At 44.1% G+C, this 13,110-nt stretch overlaps 1 protein-coding gene across 1 annotated transcript; it reads right to left on the reverse strand.

Moving 5' to 3' along the window:
• Positions 1-2,890: 2,890 nt before the first annotated feature.
• TIGIT (T cell immunoreceptor with Ig and ITIM domains) lies at positions 2,891-13,110 on the reverse strand. Its single transcript, XM_037526617.2, has 4 exons — positions 13,047-13,110; positions 11,701-12,027; positions 6,593-6,699; positions 2,891-3,179 (listed from the first exon to the last, which is right to left on the reverse strand). The coding sequence occupies exons 1-4, from the start codon at positions 13,108-13,110 to the stop codon at positions 2,943-2,945; spliced, it is 735 nt and encodes a 244-aa protein (XP_037382514.2). The 3' UTR covers positions 2,891-2,942.

Below are 13,110 nucleotides of genomic sequence, written 5' to 3' on the forward strand. Positions count from 1 at the left end.
CTATTGTGTCTTCTTTATATTTGTTAGTATTTCTGTTTTAGGAAGTTCTTCGCATTCTTTCAGACACGTTCAATATAATCTTTGGATTATAGATCGGAATGTTTATGCCAAGGTTGAGAATGTGCTCTTGATAAGACACAGAATCATTAAATGTATTTCTCCCTGAACTACCATTCATCCATTCATTTACTTTCCTCTTCTGTTAGGGAACCCAAGAGGGGATTCTAGGGAGCTTCAGGTCACTTCCTGTCTGTACTTGGTAGTCCCCTACCTCAGTCTCCCCTGTGATCCTACCCTGTGTATTTCTCAAAAGAGATGAAGGAAAAGCTTCCTCAAACCCTATTTTGAATGACAGAGAAAAATGCAGAGACCACCAGTCAAAAATAGACACCTTCCCCGGGTAACAGTTTGGTTTAGGTGTAGAGTTTAATTTCGCACAGTTCAATAAAAATATAATGGGAGACACATGCAATTCTAGACTTTCTAGTAGCCACAATAAAAATGTAAAAATCAACAAGTTAAAGTGATTTTAATAGTATATTTTATTTAATCCAAAATATCACTTTGACATGGAATCAGTATTTTTCAATTATTAATGAGATAGTTTATATTTTAAGTATGAGGAATGTCGAGTCTGCTGAATCTGATGAGTATTTTATACCTTATTTTATGGCACGGCACATCTCAGGGTGGACTGCCCCCTTCACATGCTTGATTGTTGCCCAAGGACAGTAGCTCGCTTCCAGGACAGCTCATGATTCCAGGAATCTGACTTTTAGTAGATTGTCTTCTCTGGTTCTGCAAGGAACATCTAGTTCCATAAATCCCACTTTAAAATTTATTTGCTGTCAAATACAATCTCCTTTTAATTACTTCGCCCCTTTATAACATCCCTGGGTCCCTCCAAATGGTATTTGTGAATGTTTCCCAACTAGCACAACCATGCTAGTAACACCCAACCCTCAGTCTAACCCCAGCCTAATGTACTCTCCTCCAAATCAAAATACCTTTTCTTCATGTCATCACATTTTCATTCATTTCTGATCTGTCAACTATGTTTTAGTCCCAACAAATTTGCACTCATTTTGCAAGAACAATGCTGTGAACTGCTGTGGCAAATAACAGCATTTTACTATATCTATATTCCTTCCAGAGCACTTGGCACTCTGGACAACTTACAGCTCATTATCCCTAACTACATATCTGTTTAGTAGAAAAATGAGGAAAATTAAAATAAAAATCCAAGGTGGAGTCAGCATTGAATTGTCTTCTTGCTCAACCAGCCTAATTCGTAAAGAGCAGGCAATACTTTATTTGAACCATTAGCAGAGGACACCTTGGCTTCACATTCTTCGGTTCCAGTGCCCATGAAAGAAAATCAGTCACCTATAAATCCATCCTCCCTCCTCATTCCTCTAAGGCAGACGGAGGGAATGCCAGGTAAATGCAAATAAGCAGCTCAAATACCGCTCTAACCCCAACACAAATAGGCCAGGGTGAATTTATGAGTACAGAGCAATTAGCTTAAGGGTGTTTATTTTTTTACACCTTTTAATTTCCCCCATCATCGAACAATCTCTCCCCCACCATTCCTCCCCGTTCCCCTCCCCCTCCCCTTAACCCCAGAGACCTCAGGATGCTTAGATGTCCACTGGTTCATTTTTCAAAGCCTCTATCTCCTTCCCTTTTTTCCTAAAAAGCATCCCTATTTTTAAAATGCAAATTTTCCTTTTGGTGGTGAACAGATTCTTTCCTCAAATCTCCATGGTGGATTGATAGAAAAAAAGGTAGATTATGGCCCAGCGTTTATATGGAGCTCCCTCACCAGAAATGCACCAGTTCCCCAGCACATCTAACTACATAGACCCGAGATTTCTGTAGTGATCACCACTGGACTTGGGCTACATCCAAGAAAAGGACACTTGAATTGCCTGTCCAGAGAATCAAATCTGAGGTCCTGTTGGCTCCTTTGGGGACAAGGTCTTCAGCTGGGCCTTTCGCTCCCAATCTTACTTTCCATAATCCCGAGACAGGGCCTCCCCTGGTGGTGCAGGCGGTTGAACACAGCGCTGTGAAGCTGTCCGCAGCCTCTGCAGCGCGGATTCGACCCTGGCCGGCTAGTGAGAATCCCACATGGTGCGGCAGACCTCTCCTGTCTTGCCCGCTGCTCCCCCCAGCAGTGTATTTTGGTTCGTCTGCCTGTTCTGTTCCCCGCTGTTTCTGGTGACTCCTCTCACCCTCCCACGCTTCTGGCCTGTACCCCGGTTCTTGTATACATGAATAAATAAATCTGAAAAAAAAAGTTCCCGAGACAAATCTGCTCACCAGACCAGCCTCATAGTTTCCTTCATCCTCCTCTTACCTAAGTCCCACCTCTTCCCAGATCACTCGCCACAGATAAGCTTTGCCTACCCCAACCAGCTCAGCACAACCGTCATCTTGTCCTAAAGGGCTGTGGCTTGAATCTCTTACTACCTTTTTATAAATGTTATCTCCCCACCCAACTGCACGTTTTAAAGTATCAGAACTATGGTTTAGTCATCCTCAAATCTCCCCACAGAAGCTGACACCATGCCTTATTCATGAACTGCCCTGAACACATGAATGTTGGTGACAATGACAGTGGAAAGATGAGCTGGGCTCTGCAATCTTATCATCATCATCACCCACCACAAAACCCTGGTGCCCAAAACCCTGCCCAGTGTTGTTCAGAGGACTGCATGTCTCAGAACGTTCTTTTTCAGCTTTGCATTCATAACCAGATACAAGTTGCTCAGTTCAGTCTGCCACAATGGGAGGGAAAGGAAGAGGAAGTGAGAAAAGATTATGACATTCACACACACACACCCCACACACACAGAGCAATGACGGAGGGCATAGACATTTATACCCTCATGTGTAATAACAACCAGATATGTGTCTCCTGGAGTTGCCTCCAGGAGCTAACCAGTCTCTGGCAGGAAGCTGAATCTCCCGAGGCTCCTGTAACTGAGGACATTGAAGTAGTCGTGAGGCTCAGCATAATCATCCTCACTCTGCTCTCTGCACAGGTTGACAGGGGCAGCTGCTGCCTGGATACAACTTCCAGGGAAGGACAAACTGGGGGAACTTCTGTTCTCATGCTCAGACGCCATTCTTCCGAGGTCTCTTTCCACAGCACGGGTTCTGAGAGATTTGTTCTAAAAATAAATGTTATTTGAAAAACAAGTATTATTCAAAAGTTACTCCCCAACATGATGTCTAGTCATCATGACCACTCTCTTCCATTCACTCACACAGACACATACACACACAGAGGCAAAGCTGTGCTCTAACCAACACCAATGTTTCTTTTTTTTTTAAAGATTTATTTATGCATACAAGAACTGGGGTACAGGCCAGAAATGTGGAGGATGAGAGGATTCACCAGAGACAGAGTGGGTTGCAGAACAGGCAGACTGACTGAAATACACTGCTGAGAGGAGCAGCAGGCGAGACAGGAGAGGTCTGCTGCACCATGTGGGTGGCTCCCTGGCTGGCCGGGGGATCGAACTCGTGCTGCAGAGGCTGCAGATAGTTTTGCAGCGCTGTGCATAACCCCTTGCGCCACCAGGGAGGCCCCACAAACAACAATTTCTTAACCCTTCAGTTCTCCACCTTGTCACAGCCAGATTTCAATACTGACCACACCACTGAAATGACACTACACGCACCACTGTGCCGGCTGCTTCTCCAGCCCTCATCTTCTCACTCAGCTCCAGTGCTCTCACTTGTCATTGCCTTGGACACTGTTGATCTGCTCCTTTTTGAAACATCCCCATTTCCTGGCTTCTATGACATGACCATCGTGTGGCTCACTTCCTCCTTTAAACCCCCACCTTCATCTTCTGCCAGGCTTGCTCTTTATCACCTTACATACCAGCTCCCCAAAAATAGGGGTCCTGCAATTTCTTCATATGCTCCATACTCTCTCCAAGTCACTTCATTCATAGGTATCTACAACCACCATCTGTCCCCTAAAGTTTCCCAAATGTCTGTCCAGACAAGCAGAGGCTCCTGCCCTGAGCTCCAGACCCAATCTGTCACCTGTTTAAATAGAACTCACCCCCTGGTGCCCACAGCAAGCTCAGGCAGGACCTGTGTCAGATGGAACCATCGTACTCCCTACTCCACAAACTGCTCCTGTCCCTGCATTGTTATTCTGGATTGTGGCACCGGCTGACCAGAAACCTGGAGCCTAATGTTAAACTGCAGTTGATCATAAAATTCCATCTAATTTTTCTCTTCAGTAGCTCTAAAACTGATCACCTCTTTTCCCTGCCCACGTCCATGTCTTTTCTCTCACCTACACTTCCATACTCATCTGTCTCTAAATACCCTAACTCAAGGACAGCCTTTTCATGGCTACCAGCAAAGCAATCTTGAAAAACTGGAAATTGGTCACACCTGCTTCTGCCTAACCCCTTAGATGGTGCCCATTGTCTGTAGGATGTTGAACCTCCTCTATGAGTCAGGGTAGATGTCGGAATTGCATGAAAAATATTGTATAAGGATGCATTCTTCTGGCAAGAAAGTCCTCAATTTCACTACCTTTTCCACAGGACATTATGTGTGATGCTCCCAAAATGCCCATCCCAGACCTGCCTTCACTTCCCCTACTGACCATCAACCCCATAAATGGTGTCAAATATCAGCTCTACTAATCTAAGGAATTGTAGGCATGCCAAGGACAGAGAGAGATTATAACTAAAGGACCTGGTTAGCATCTCCCTGCAGAAACTGGGAATGTATGTCTGAGAGTGAATCCTGAGAGGAATGGACCAGAAGTGGGCAAACTGAATATCAGATTAGGTGAAGAATCATTTGTCAATATTGGGACAGGCTTCATGACTCCAGTTAACGCCCTCACAAAGTCCTCAAGAGAAATATCCAATACACTGCTGTCAACAGAAATGCCACCACTGATTTGGCAGACTATGGAAGAAAGCAAAAAAAATCCTCAGAGACGGGGGAATTCCATAATGGATCTGTGCATAGTAAGAAACACATATGTTGATCTCTACACCTGGGTACTGATATGTGGTTTTTGACCACAGTTGCTGATAGTTTCTTCAACCCTTGTGATTTCCTGAATTTCCCACCTCCCTTTTTAATTTCCTATGTGATAGGCAGATCTTTTGTTTGAACAAGGCTACTTTTTGTGGCTGGTTCTTTTGTGGGCTAGTCACCATATAAACCAAATCATGATGAGACACTTGGAACTTTCAGTCTCACCCCTGATTCTCTGGAGAGAGGAGGGAACTGGGAAATGAGTTAATAATTACTCATGCCTGCATGAGGAGTGTCCATAAAACCCCCAAAGTACAGGCCTCAGAGCGTTTCTAGGTTGCTGAGTACATCTGTATCCTATATTATAACCTTTATTATACAATAAACCAGCAAATGTAAGCAAGTATCCCCCTGAGTTTAGTGAAACATCTTAACATAGTACCTAGGGAGGGGGTGTTGAAAACCCAATTCATAGCAAGTTGTGACAAACTGGGACTTGAAACTGTCATCTGAAGTGAGGGCAGTTTTGTAGGACTGAGACTTTAACTTATGGAATCTAACACTAACTCTGGGCAGATAGTTTCAGAACTGAATTGAATCGTTCAGACTCCTACATGGTATAGGAAAATTGGTCAGCACAAGAAAACGCACATACACACAAACCCACACACACATACGTAGTGTCAAACATGCTCTGCCGATTGCTAAGAGTAGAAATGAAGGGGGAAAAAAACAGTTTTTCCCAATATAATCGACTAAATGAGGTATTGGTAAACTAAGACCCCTGGATCAAATCTGACCCATTTTGTTGGCTTTTTGCACTGCTCCCAAGCTAAGATGGAGTTTACATTTTTAAGTGGTTGGGGAAAAGCAAAAGAAGAATAATATTTCATAACACCTGAAAATTACATAAAAAATTCAAATTTCAGAGTTGATCAATAAAGGTTTCTTGGAACAAGGCCTACTCATGCCCTTACATATGTCTGTGGTGCTTTCACACCACAATGGCAGACAATGCAACAAAGTCTAAAAGATTTACTGTCTGGTCCTTTACAGAGAAACTAGCAAAACACAGCATTCTGACTAGAAATAAAGATAGGCAGCTGACAAGAGTATTTATATATTCTTGAGATATATATATATTAACTAAGATTAAGAACGTAATGGATAGGTTTTGATAGAAGATTGGGTACAACAAAGAAGAAAGTGGAAGAAATATCCAAAAAGAATCCCACTCTAAAATTTGATGAGACAAGTGGATAGAAATTACCAAAAAAAGAGAATAAGAGACATGAGAAAAAAGTGAAAATAACCCTTTCAGGAAATGAGAGTTCCAGAAGAAGAGGAAATTTCACAAGAATGGAGACACATTATATGGAGATATAATAGCCAAGCAAGGGAGGGGACAGAAGAAGAGCATAAACAACTTCACTAAAAGGCGGAACAAGGACCACAAAAATTGCAAAGAATGGCAGGTCTCTCTCTGGTCAGAAAAGACACCAGAAAGGACCAGGCTGGCAGGAGTGGAGTGCCCAGGACTGAGATGAGCACCCAGAGTCATTACCTTTCTGGCCAGAGCAACCACTACCACGACAGCTGTGCAGACGACCACCAGCACTGCAGCCAGGGCTCCCAGCAACAGGATCTGGAAGCTAGGGCGCCACTCAGCGGCTAGATGGAGGACAAAACAGAGGTAATTGGGGCTTCCCCGGCGGCGCAGTGGTTGCAGCGCCGGTCCCACATGGTGCGCGGACCTCCCCTGCCGCCCGCTGCTCCCCTCAGCAGTGTATTTCATCGGTCTGCCTGTTCTGTTCCCCACTCTGGCTCTGGTGAATTCTCTCACCCTCCCGCGCTTCTGACTGTACCCAGTGTTTGTATAAATAAATAAATAACACTTTAAAAAAAAAAAAAAAAAAAACAGAAGTAATTGGTGGAGGGTAAAAGCAAAGGGCAGCTCTTCCGGGGATGCCTGAGCACCAGGTCGCAAGGCAGGCCTGGAGGTTGAGCAGGCCTCCTCTGTAGACACAGGACTCTAGTCTGTACGCCCAGTTCCTTGGTCAGCAGAGTGTCCCTGTGACCCATCAGGAAACCACACTCATCTCTGAAGCAGCAGCATACCTCACACACTTGTTATGCCACAAACAACTTTTTTTAAACTTTTTATTTTATTTTATTTTTCCAATTTACCGCAGCACTTTATTTTCCTCACACAAAACGTGTTCTCATATAACAGTATGAAACTACAATTCATTATAATTTCTTAAAGAATTGACAGTTGCACACAAAAAAGAAAACACCTACTATAAACATAGGGGTGCAGGTGCCCTTTTGATTTGATGATTCTGTGTCCTTTGGATAAATACCTAGGAGTGGAATTGCTGGATCATATGGAAGCTCTATCTTTAGTAGGTTGAGGAATCTCCACACAGCTTTCCATACAAACTTTTTTTTTTAAGATTTTTTGAAAATTTATTTATGCGTACAAGAGCTGGGGTACCAGCCAGAGGTGTGGGGGTGGTGAGAGGATCCACCAGAGACAGAGCGGGGAATAGAGCAGGCAGACCAATGGAAATACACTGCTGAGGGGAACAGCGGGAGAGACAGGAGAGGTCTGCTGCACCATGTGGGTTTCTCCCTGGCCGGCCGGGGATAGAACTCATGCTGCAGAGGCTGCAGACTGCTTCACAGTGAGGTGTTTAACCCCTTGCACCACCTGGGGTGGTGCACTCACTTCCTGAATTCAACAATCACTTTCAGTAAAAATCATGAAACAATAATAACATCCCGGAAAAAATAACCCCAAAGTGAATATTTTCTTTTATTAAACTTTATAATCACACCATAAGAAAAAAGCTTAATTAAAATTTAAAATTAAAAATTTTTTTTGAGACCCAACCCCTATGACAAAGGAAATAAATGCCAAAATAAACAATTGGGATTACCTCAAACTAAAAAGCTTATGCAGGGAAATAGAAGTAGATTAAAAAGACATCCTACTGAATGGGAGAAAATATTTATATATTATACAACTGACAAGAGGTTAATATTCAAAATATTTAAAACCACTCAATTTAACAACAACAACAAAGCAGATAACTCAGTTAATAACTGAGCAGCAGATCTGAACAGACAATTCACCAAAAAGGATCTACAGAAGGTCAATAGATACATGGAAAAATATTATCACCACTCTTAATAAGGAGATACAGGTCTAAACCACAATGAGATATCATCTCACATCCATGAGAATGGCCTATATTTTAAGAGACCTCCAACAAGTGCTGGAGAGGAAGTGGCGAATGAGAAACCCTAATACATCATTGGTGGAAATGTAAAATGGTGCAGTTATTTTGGAGAGTCAACTAGACTTCTTAAATAACTAAAAATGTAAATACCATATGACCTAGCAACCCCACTCCTGGGCATCTACCTGAAGAACATGAAACCATCAACTCAAACAATTATATGCTCCAAAATGTTTCCTGCAGCATTATTTACAGCAGCTGGAACATGGAAGTAACACAAATGCCCACTGACAAGACTGGATGAAGAAGACACAGGATATCCACGCAATGGAATGCTAGTCAGCCTTAAGGAAAGTGGAAGGAGCTAGAGGATATTACATGTAGGAAAGCTAGTGAGTGACAGAGACAAATATTGCATGTCTACACAGTAGACGATCTGACAAAGCAAAATACAAAACCTAGTGGTCACTAATAAAGTTAGGTTTCAGAGTTTAAAAAGAAAGGGAAAGGAACAAGGGGTCAAAGAGGTATATAGAATGGTGGGGGAGGGAGAAGTATCTTTTTTTTAAGATTTATTTTTATTTATGCATGCAACAGCTGGGGTACAGGCCAGAGGTGCAGAGGGTGAGAGGATTCACCAGAGGCAGAGTGGGGAACAGAACAGGCAGACTGATGAAATACACTGCTGAGGGGAGCAGCGGGCCAGACAGGAGAGGTCTGCTGTGCCATGTGGGTTGCTCCCTGGCCAGGGATGAACTCATGCTGCAGTGACTGCGGACAGCTTCATAGGTTGTGTCTTAACCCCTTGTACCACCAGGGAGGCCCCAAGGGAGAAGTTTCTTCAACCAATAAAAGTCAGTGCTAACTTGGAAAAAAAATTTTAATTAAAAAAAAAATCTAGGCCTCCCCTGGTAGCGCAAGTGGTTGAGCACCGTGCTGTGAAGCTGTACGCAGCCTCTACAGCGCCGGTTTGATCCCCACCGTCTGGTGAGGTTCCCACATGGCGCAGCAGACCTCTCCTGTCTCACCCTGGTGCTCCCCTCAGCAGTGTATTTTGTCAGTCTGCCTGTTCTGTTCCCTGCTCTGTCTCTGGTGAATCCTCTCACCCTCCCATATACCTGGACTGTACCTCGGTTCTTGTATAAAATAAATAAATCTTTAAGAAAAAAAATCTAGAGAATTTTTTTAAAGAAAACTTGAAATTTTAAAGGGTACATTATACATGTACTAATACTAGCCTTTAAAACACATAGAAACCTGTTCACTTAAAAAAACAAACAAACAAACAGCTAGATTAAGCTCATTTTGGTTTGGACTATATCAAGAAAAATATTTAATTACAATTAAATGTACAAAAAATGTCAAAAAGCATATATCCTTGCACCTTAAGCCTATAGGACTTACTCCATTTAGGCTCCATTGTGAAATCTTACCCTATGCTGTTTACCCCACTCCTGACACATAACAAGGGCTTAAAAAATATTTGTTAGATGAATCCAAACATGAATGAGTGAATTTCAATTAAGACATAAAATGTTGGGCCTCCCCGGTGGCGCAGCGGTTGAGCGCTGGGTTGCGAAGCTGCGCGCGGCCTCTGCGGCGCCGGTTCGGTCCCCGGCTGCTCCCCGGCCACCGGAGGAGGGTCCCACATGGCGCGCAGACCTCTCCTGCAGCCCGCTGCTCCCCTCAGCAGTGTACTTGGGTCCTTCTGCCTGCTCTGCTCCCCGCTCTGGCTCTGGTGAATTCTCTCGCCCTCCCGCACTTCTGACTGTACCCAGTGCATGTATAAACAAAACAAACAAACAAACCAGCAAACAAATAAATAAAGCATGCCTCTATTAAAAAAAAAAAAAAAAAAAAAAAAGACATAAAATGTTACTGGCAGGAGGAAGAGGCAGGAGGGAAGCTTTGAAGAAATGAGTGGGTGTTTGATCCAGGGAGATGTGAGAGCAACACATTTGCCCAGATATGTGCTCTGCTGTAGCTGAAGGGAGTCCAGGCCATTTCATCCCAGGCCCACCCCTCCTCCCAGGAGTTCAGGCACAGCCCAGGGAAGTCTTGCCAGGGGAAGGGTGTAGCAGAGGCCCAGCCTTCCTCCAGCTAAAGGTTAGATTTTTAAAAAGGGAGCCAAGGGCTGCAATTCCTTAGTACAGGACAAATGCCCATGACATCCACAGAGGACCAAGATGTGGGCGGAGCCCCAGTTCCCTACAACATATTCCTCCTGCCCCGAGGTCTCAGTTCCCTGCTTTGGTAGGAGATGAGGGGGTGAGGGAGAGGATATATGGAAAGCAAAGCTGTCTTAGAGAACTCAGCAGCAGGGGATTCAGAGGGGATCCCCAAGGTGTCCACAGTGTCCACAGAACCAGAGAAGGGTACAGCGATTCACCACTTGCTGTTGATGTCCCTTGGCTTATGTCAGAGACAGCCAAGAAATAGCGTTTGATAGGAAACTTTGGGGCAACCTTTCATCTTTTCAGTTCACACACATTTTACTGATTCATAAAACTCTGTCTCCAACATAATTGATGGTAGTAAATAGATGCTCCGAGGATATAGTTTAGTGGAAACAGAACACCTCTGCTAAAATTAGCAATCCCACTTTGAGCCAGTCCACCCCTCAGCTTCTACTTCCATCAAACAGTCAACTAGGAATCATCAGCACGGCTAACACTTAGTGCTGCTTTAAGGGCATGTTCTTATAGGAAATAATTCAGTCTTACGTTGAGTACTTCATAAGATCTTACATGTCTCCTCATTTTTAAACCAGTGCTCGGAGAGGTTAAATAATCTTGTCTGAGGTCAACAGCAGTACGGGGATTTGCCCCCAAGTTGTCTGGCTTCAGGGTCTGAGTTCTCAACCACTCTGCTATACAGAGTTCTGCATAATCCTTTCCCACACTCCAGAGAACCAGTTGAAGTGTCCAGGTGGATAACGAATGTGAGGGCATTTTGGTAACTATGAGGTAATGTACAAATGCAAACAAGCTAGCATACATTTACAATTAGCACACACTGTGCTTTGTTTTTAACCAGCTCTGATCTTTTTTAAACTGAGAGGTTAATTCTAATCTGCTTGATGAAAGCTGAACTAATAAGCAATAATCCTTTCACATGACCCTAACAACTGGTCTTCTTAGTAAATATACATAAGATGTGTTTCTTACCCAAAAGAGCAGTTCTCAATCCTGACTGCACATTTGAATCCCCCAGGGAGGCTCGAGGCCTGTATCCCACCCCAGCTCTGCCCTGGAGAGTCGGATGGACATGGTCTGGGATGGGCTCCAGCATCAGGACTATTGAAAAGCTCCAGGTGACTGGAAAGTGGGCCAGTGTTGAGAGGCTGCTCTGCAGCATGTTTGGCAAAAATCACGCTTTCTATCCCAGCAGATAAGGGCCGTGAGCCACTCTGCTCCAGAGGGCCTACCTGAGTTCTGCAGGACCTGTAGAAAGAGTCTCTCTTTGTATATCCCATCAGGGTAGGTATAATAAATGCAGATGTATTCCCCTGTGTCGTTCGTGGTCAGCGATTGTAGAACAAGGCCCAGGTTAGAGCCCGGAATCACTCGGCCGATGAAGGAGGACTGAACGTGCCACCCGTGGTCAGCATTATAAACGGCCAGAAGTTGCTCCTGATGCTCCCAGTTGACCTGAACCACTTTGGCAGTGGTGGAAGAGAGGTGGCATTGTAAGGTGACAGAGCCACCTTCCTCTGCAGAAATGTTCCCTGCTGTTACTATTTTGCCTGCCACAGCTCCTAGGGAAGAGGAAGAGCATGTATAAGTCCTAGGCCAAAGGCTGACCTTAAACCTCATGGAATCTAAGGGGCTGGGAAGCCAGAGCTGGCTTTTTGAAATAATAGTCTCTGCAGTCCACCCCCTCCCTCCCCCATATAGACAAACTGCTACGACACTTAAGACCTCTGCCTCTCAGCATAATCTGCTGATATAACACTCCATGAAGAGCTCATTGATTACTTTCATCTGTTTACTTTGTCTCCCGGCCTAGAATATAAGCCCTTGTCAGACACCATTTCTGTTTTAATTTTAGCTTCCAGTAGCCGAGTTCTGCATTGGGTATATTATCCTTTAAAATAAAGGCTGACTGTTTGGTTGACTGCCTGGAAAAATCTTCGGGAAAGCCGAGACACCCAAAGGAAAGAAGGCTGAGAGACAAAGTCTGTTTCTCCCAGGCAAAAGCACCCTCCTCAACATCGATATCCACCAGCACCCCGAGGGCACCTCTCCATTCTCGGGTGCTTCCAAAAATCAACATACATTACAACGTAGAAATACTTGCGTGCCTCCAGACATTTGTTTATAATTTTTAATATGGAAGGAAATAGATTTAACATATATTCAATCTATAATGGTATATAGCATCTATGAAGAAGGCATTTTTGATTCACAGACAATGTAATGTATTTTCCTAGAAGGTTCCCCAGGCCAGAAGAAAGAATGACGGAGCAAGAGTGAACTGTACAAGCAAATCAATACCTCTGTCTTAGTCCCTTTCTCTCCCTGAGCTTCCTACCTTGGGTTTGCCATTTAGACACCCCTAAAGCCAAGGCCTTTATCTGCCGCCCCAAACAGAACTACTCCTTCTTCTCTGAGACTGCCTTTTCTCACAGGACCGGGTGCAGGACTCTGAAAACAGCATTTCCTTCTCTCCGACAGAGGTGTTTTTCACACCTAGTCTCCCTGCCTGAGCTTCCCCACACTCCTCCCTGACTTCCTTCTTTCTCTAGGTACAGGCTACATTTTTAGACCTTACCTGCATCAGCGAGGGAAGCCTGCCTCAGTCCCTCGGCCCAGAGCAAGAGGAAGCACCACTGCAT

Source organism: Talpa occidentalis, unplaced genomic scaffold (assembly GCF_014898055.3).
Source record: "Talpa occidentalis isolate TD23 unplaced genomic scaffold, MPIMG_talOcc4v2.1 talOcc4.4, whole genome shotgun sequence".
Taxonomy (NCBI): Eukaryota; Metazoa; Chordata; class Mammalia; order Eulipotyphla; family Talpidae; genus Talpa; species Talpa occidentalis.

Coding starts and splice junctions, on each gene's coding strand:
- TIGIT (XM_037526617.2), bottom strand. CDS start 13,110: ATGCAGTGGTGCTTCCTCTTGCTCTGGGCCGAGGGACTGAGGCAGGCT. Junction 6,700..11,700: donor ACAGGTCCTGCAGAACTCAG/GTAGGCCCTCTG, acceptor TCCTCCATCTAG/CCGCTGAGTGGCGCCCTAGC. Junction 3,180..6,592: donor TGGTTGCTCTGGCCAGAAAG/GTAATGACTCTG, acceptor ATTTATTTTTAG/AACAAATCTCTCAGAACCCG.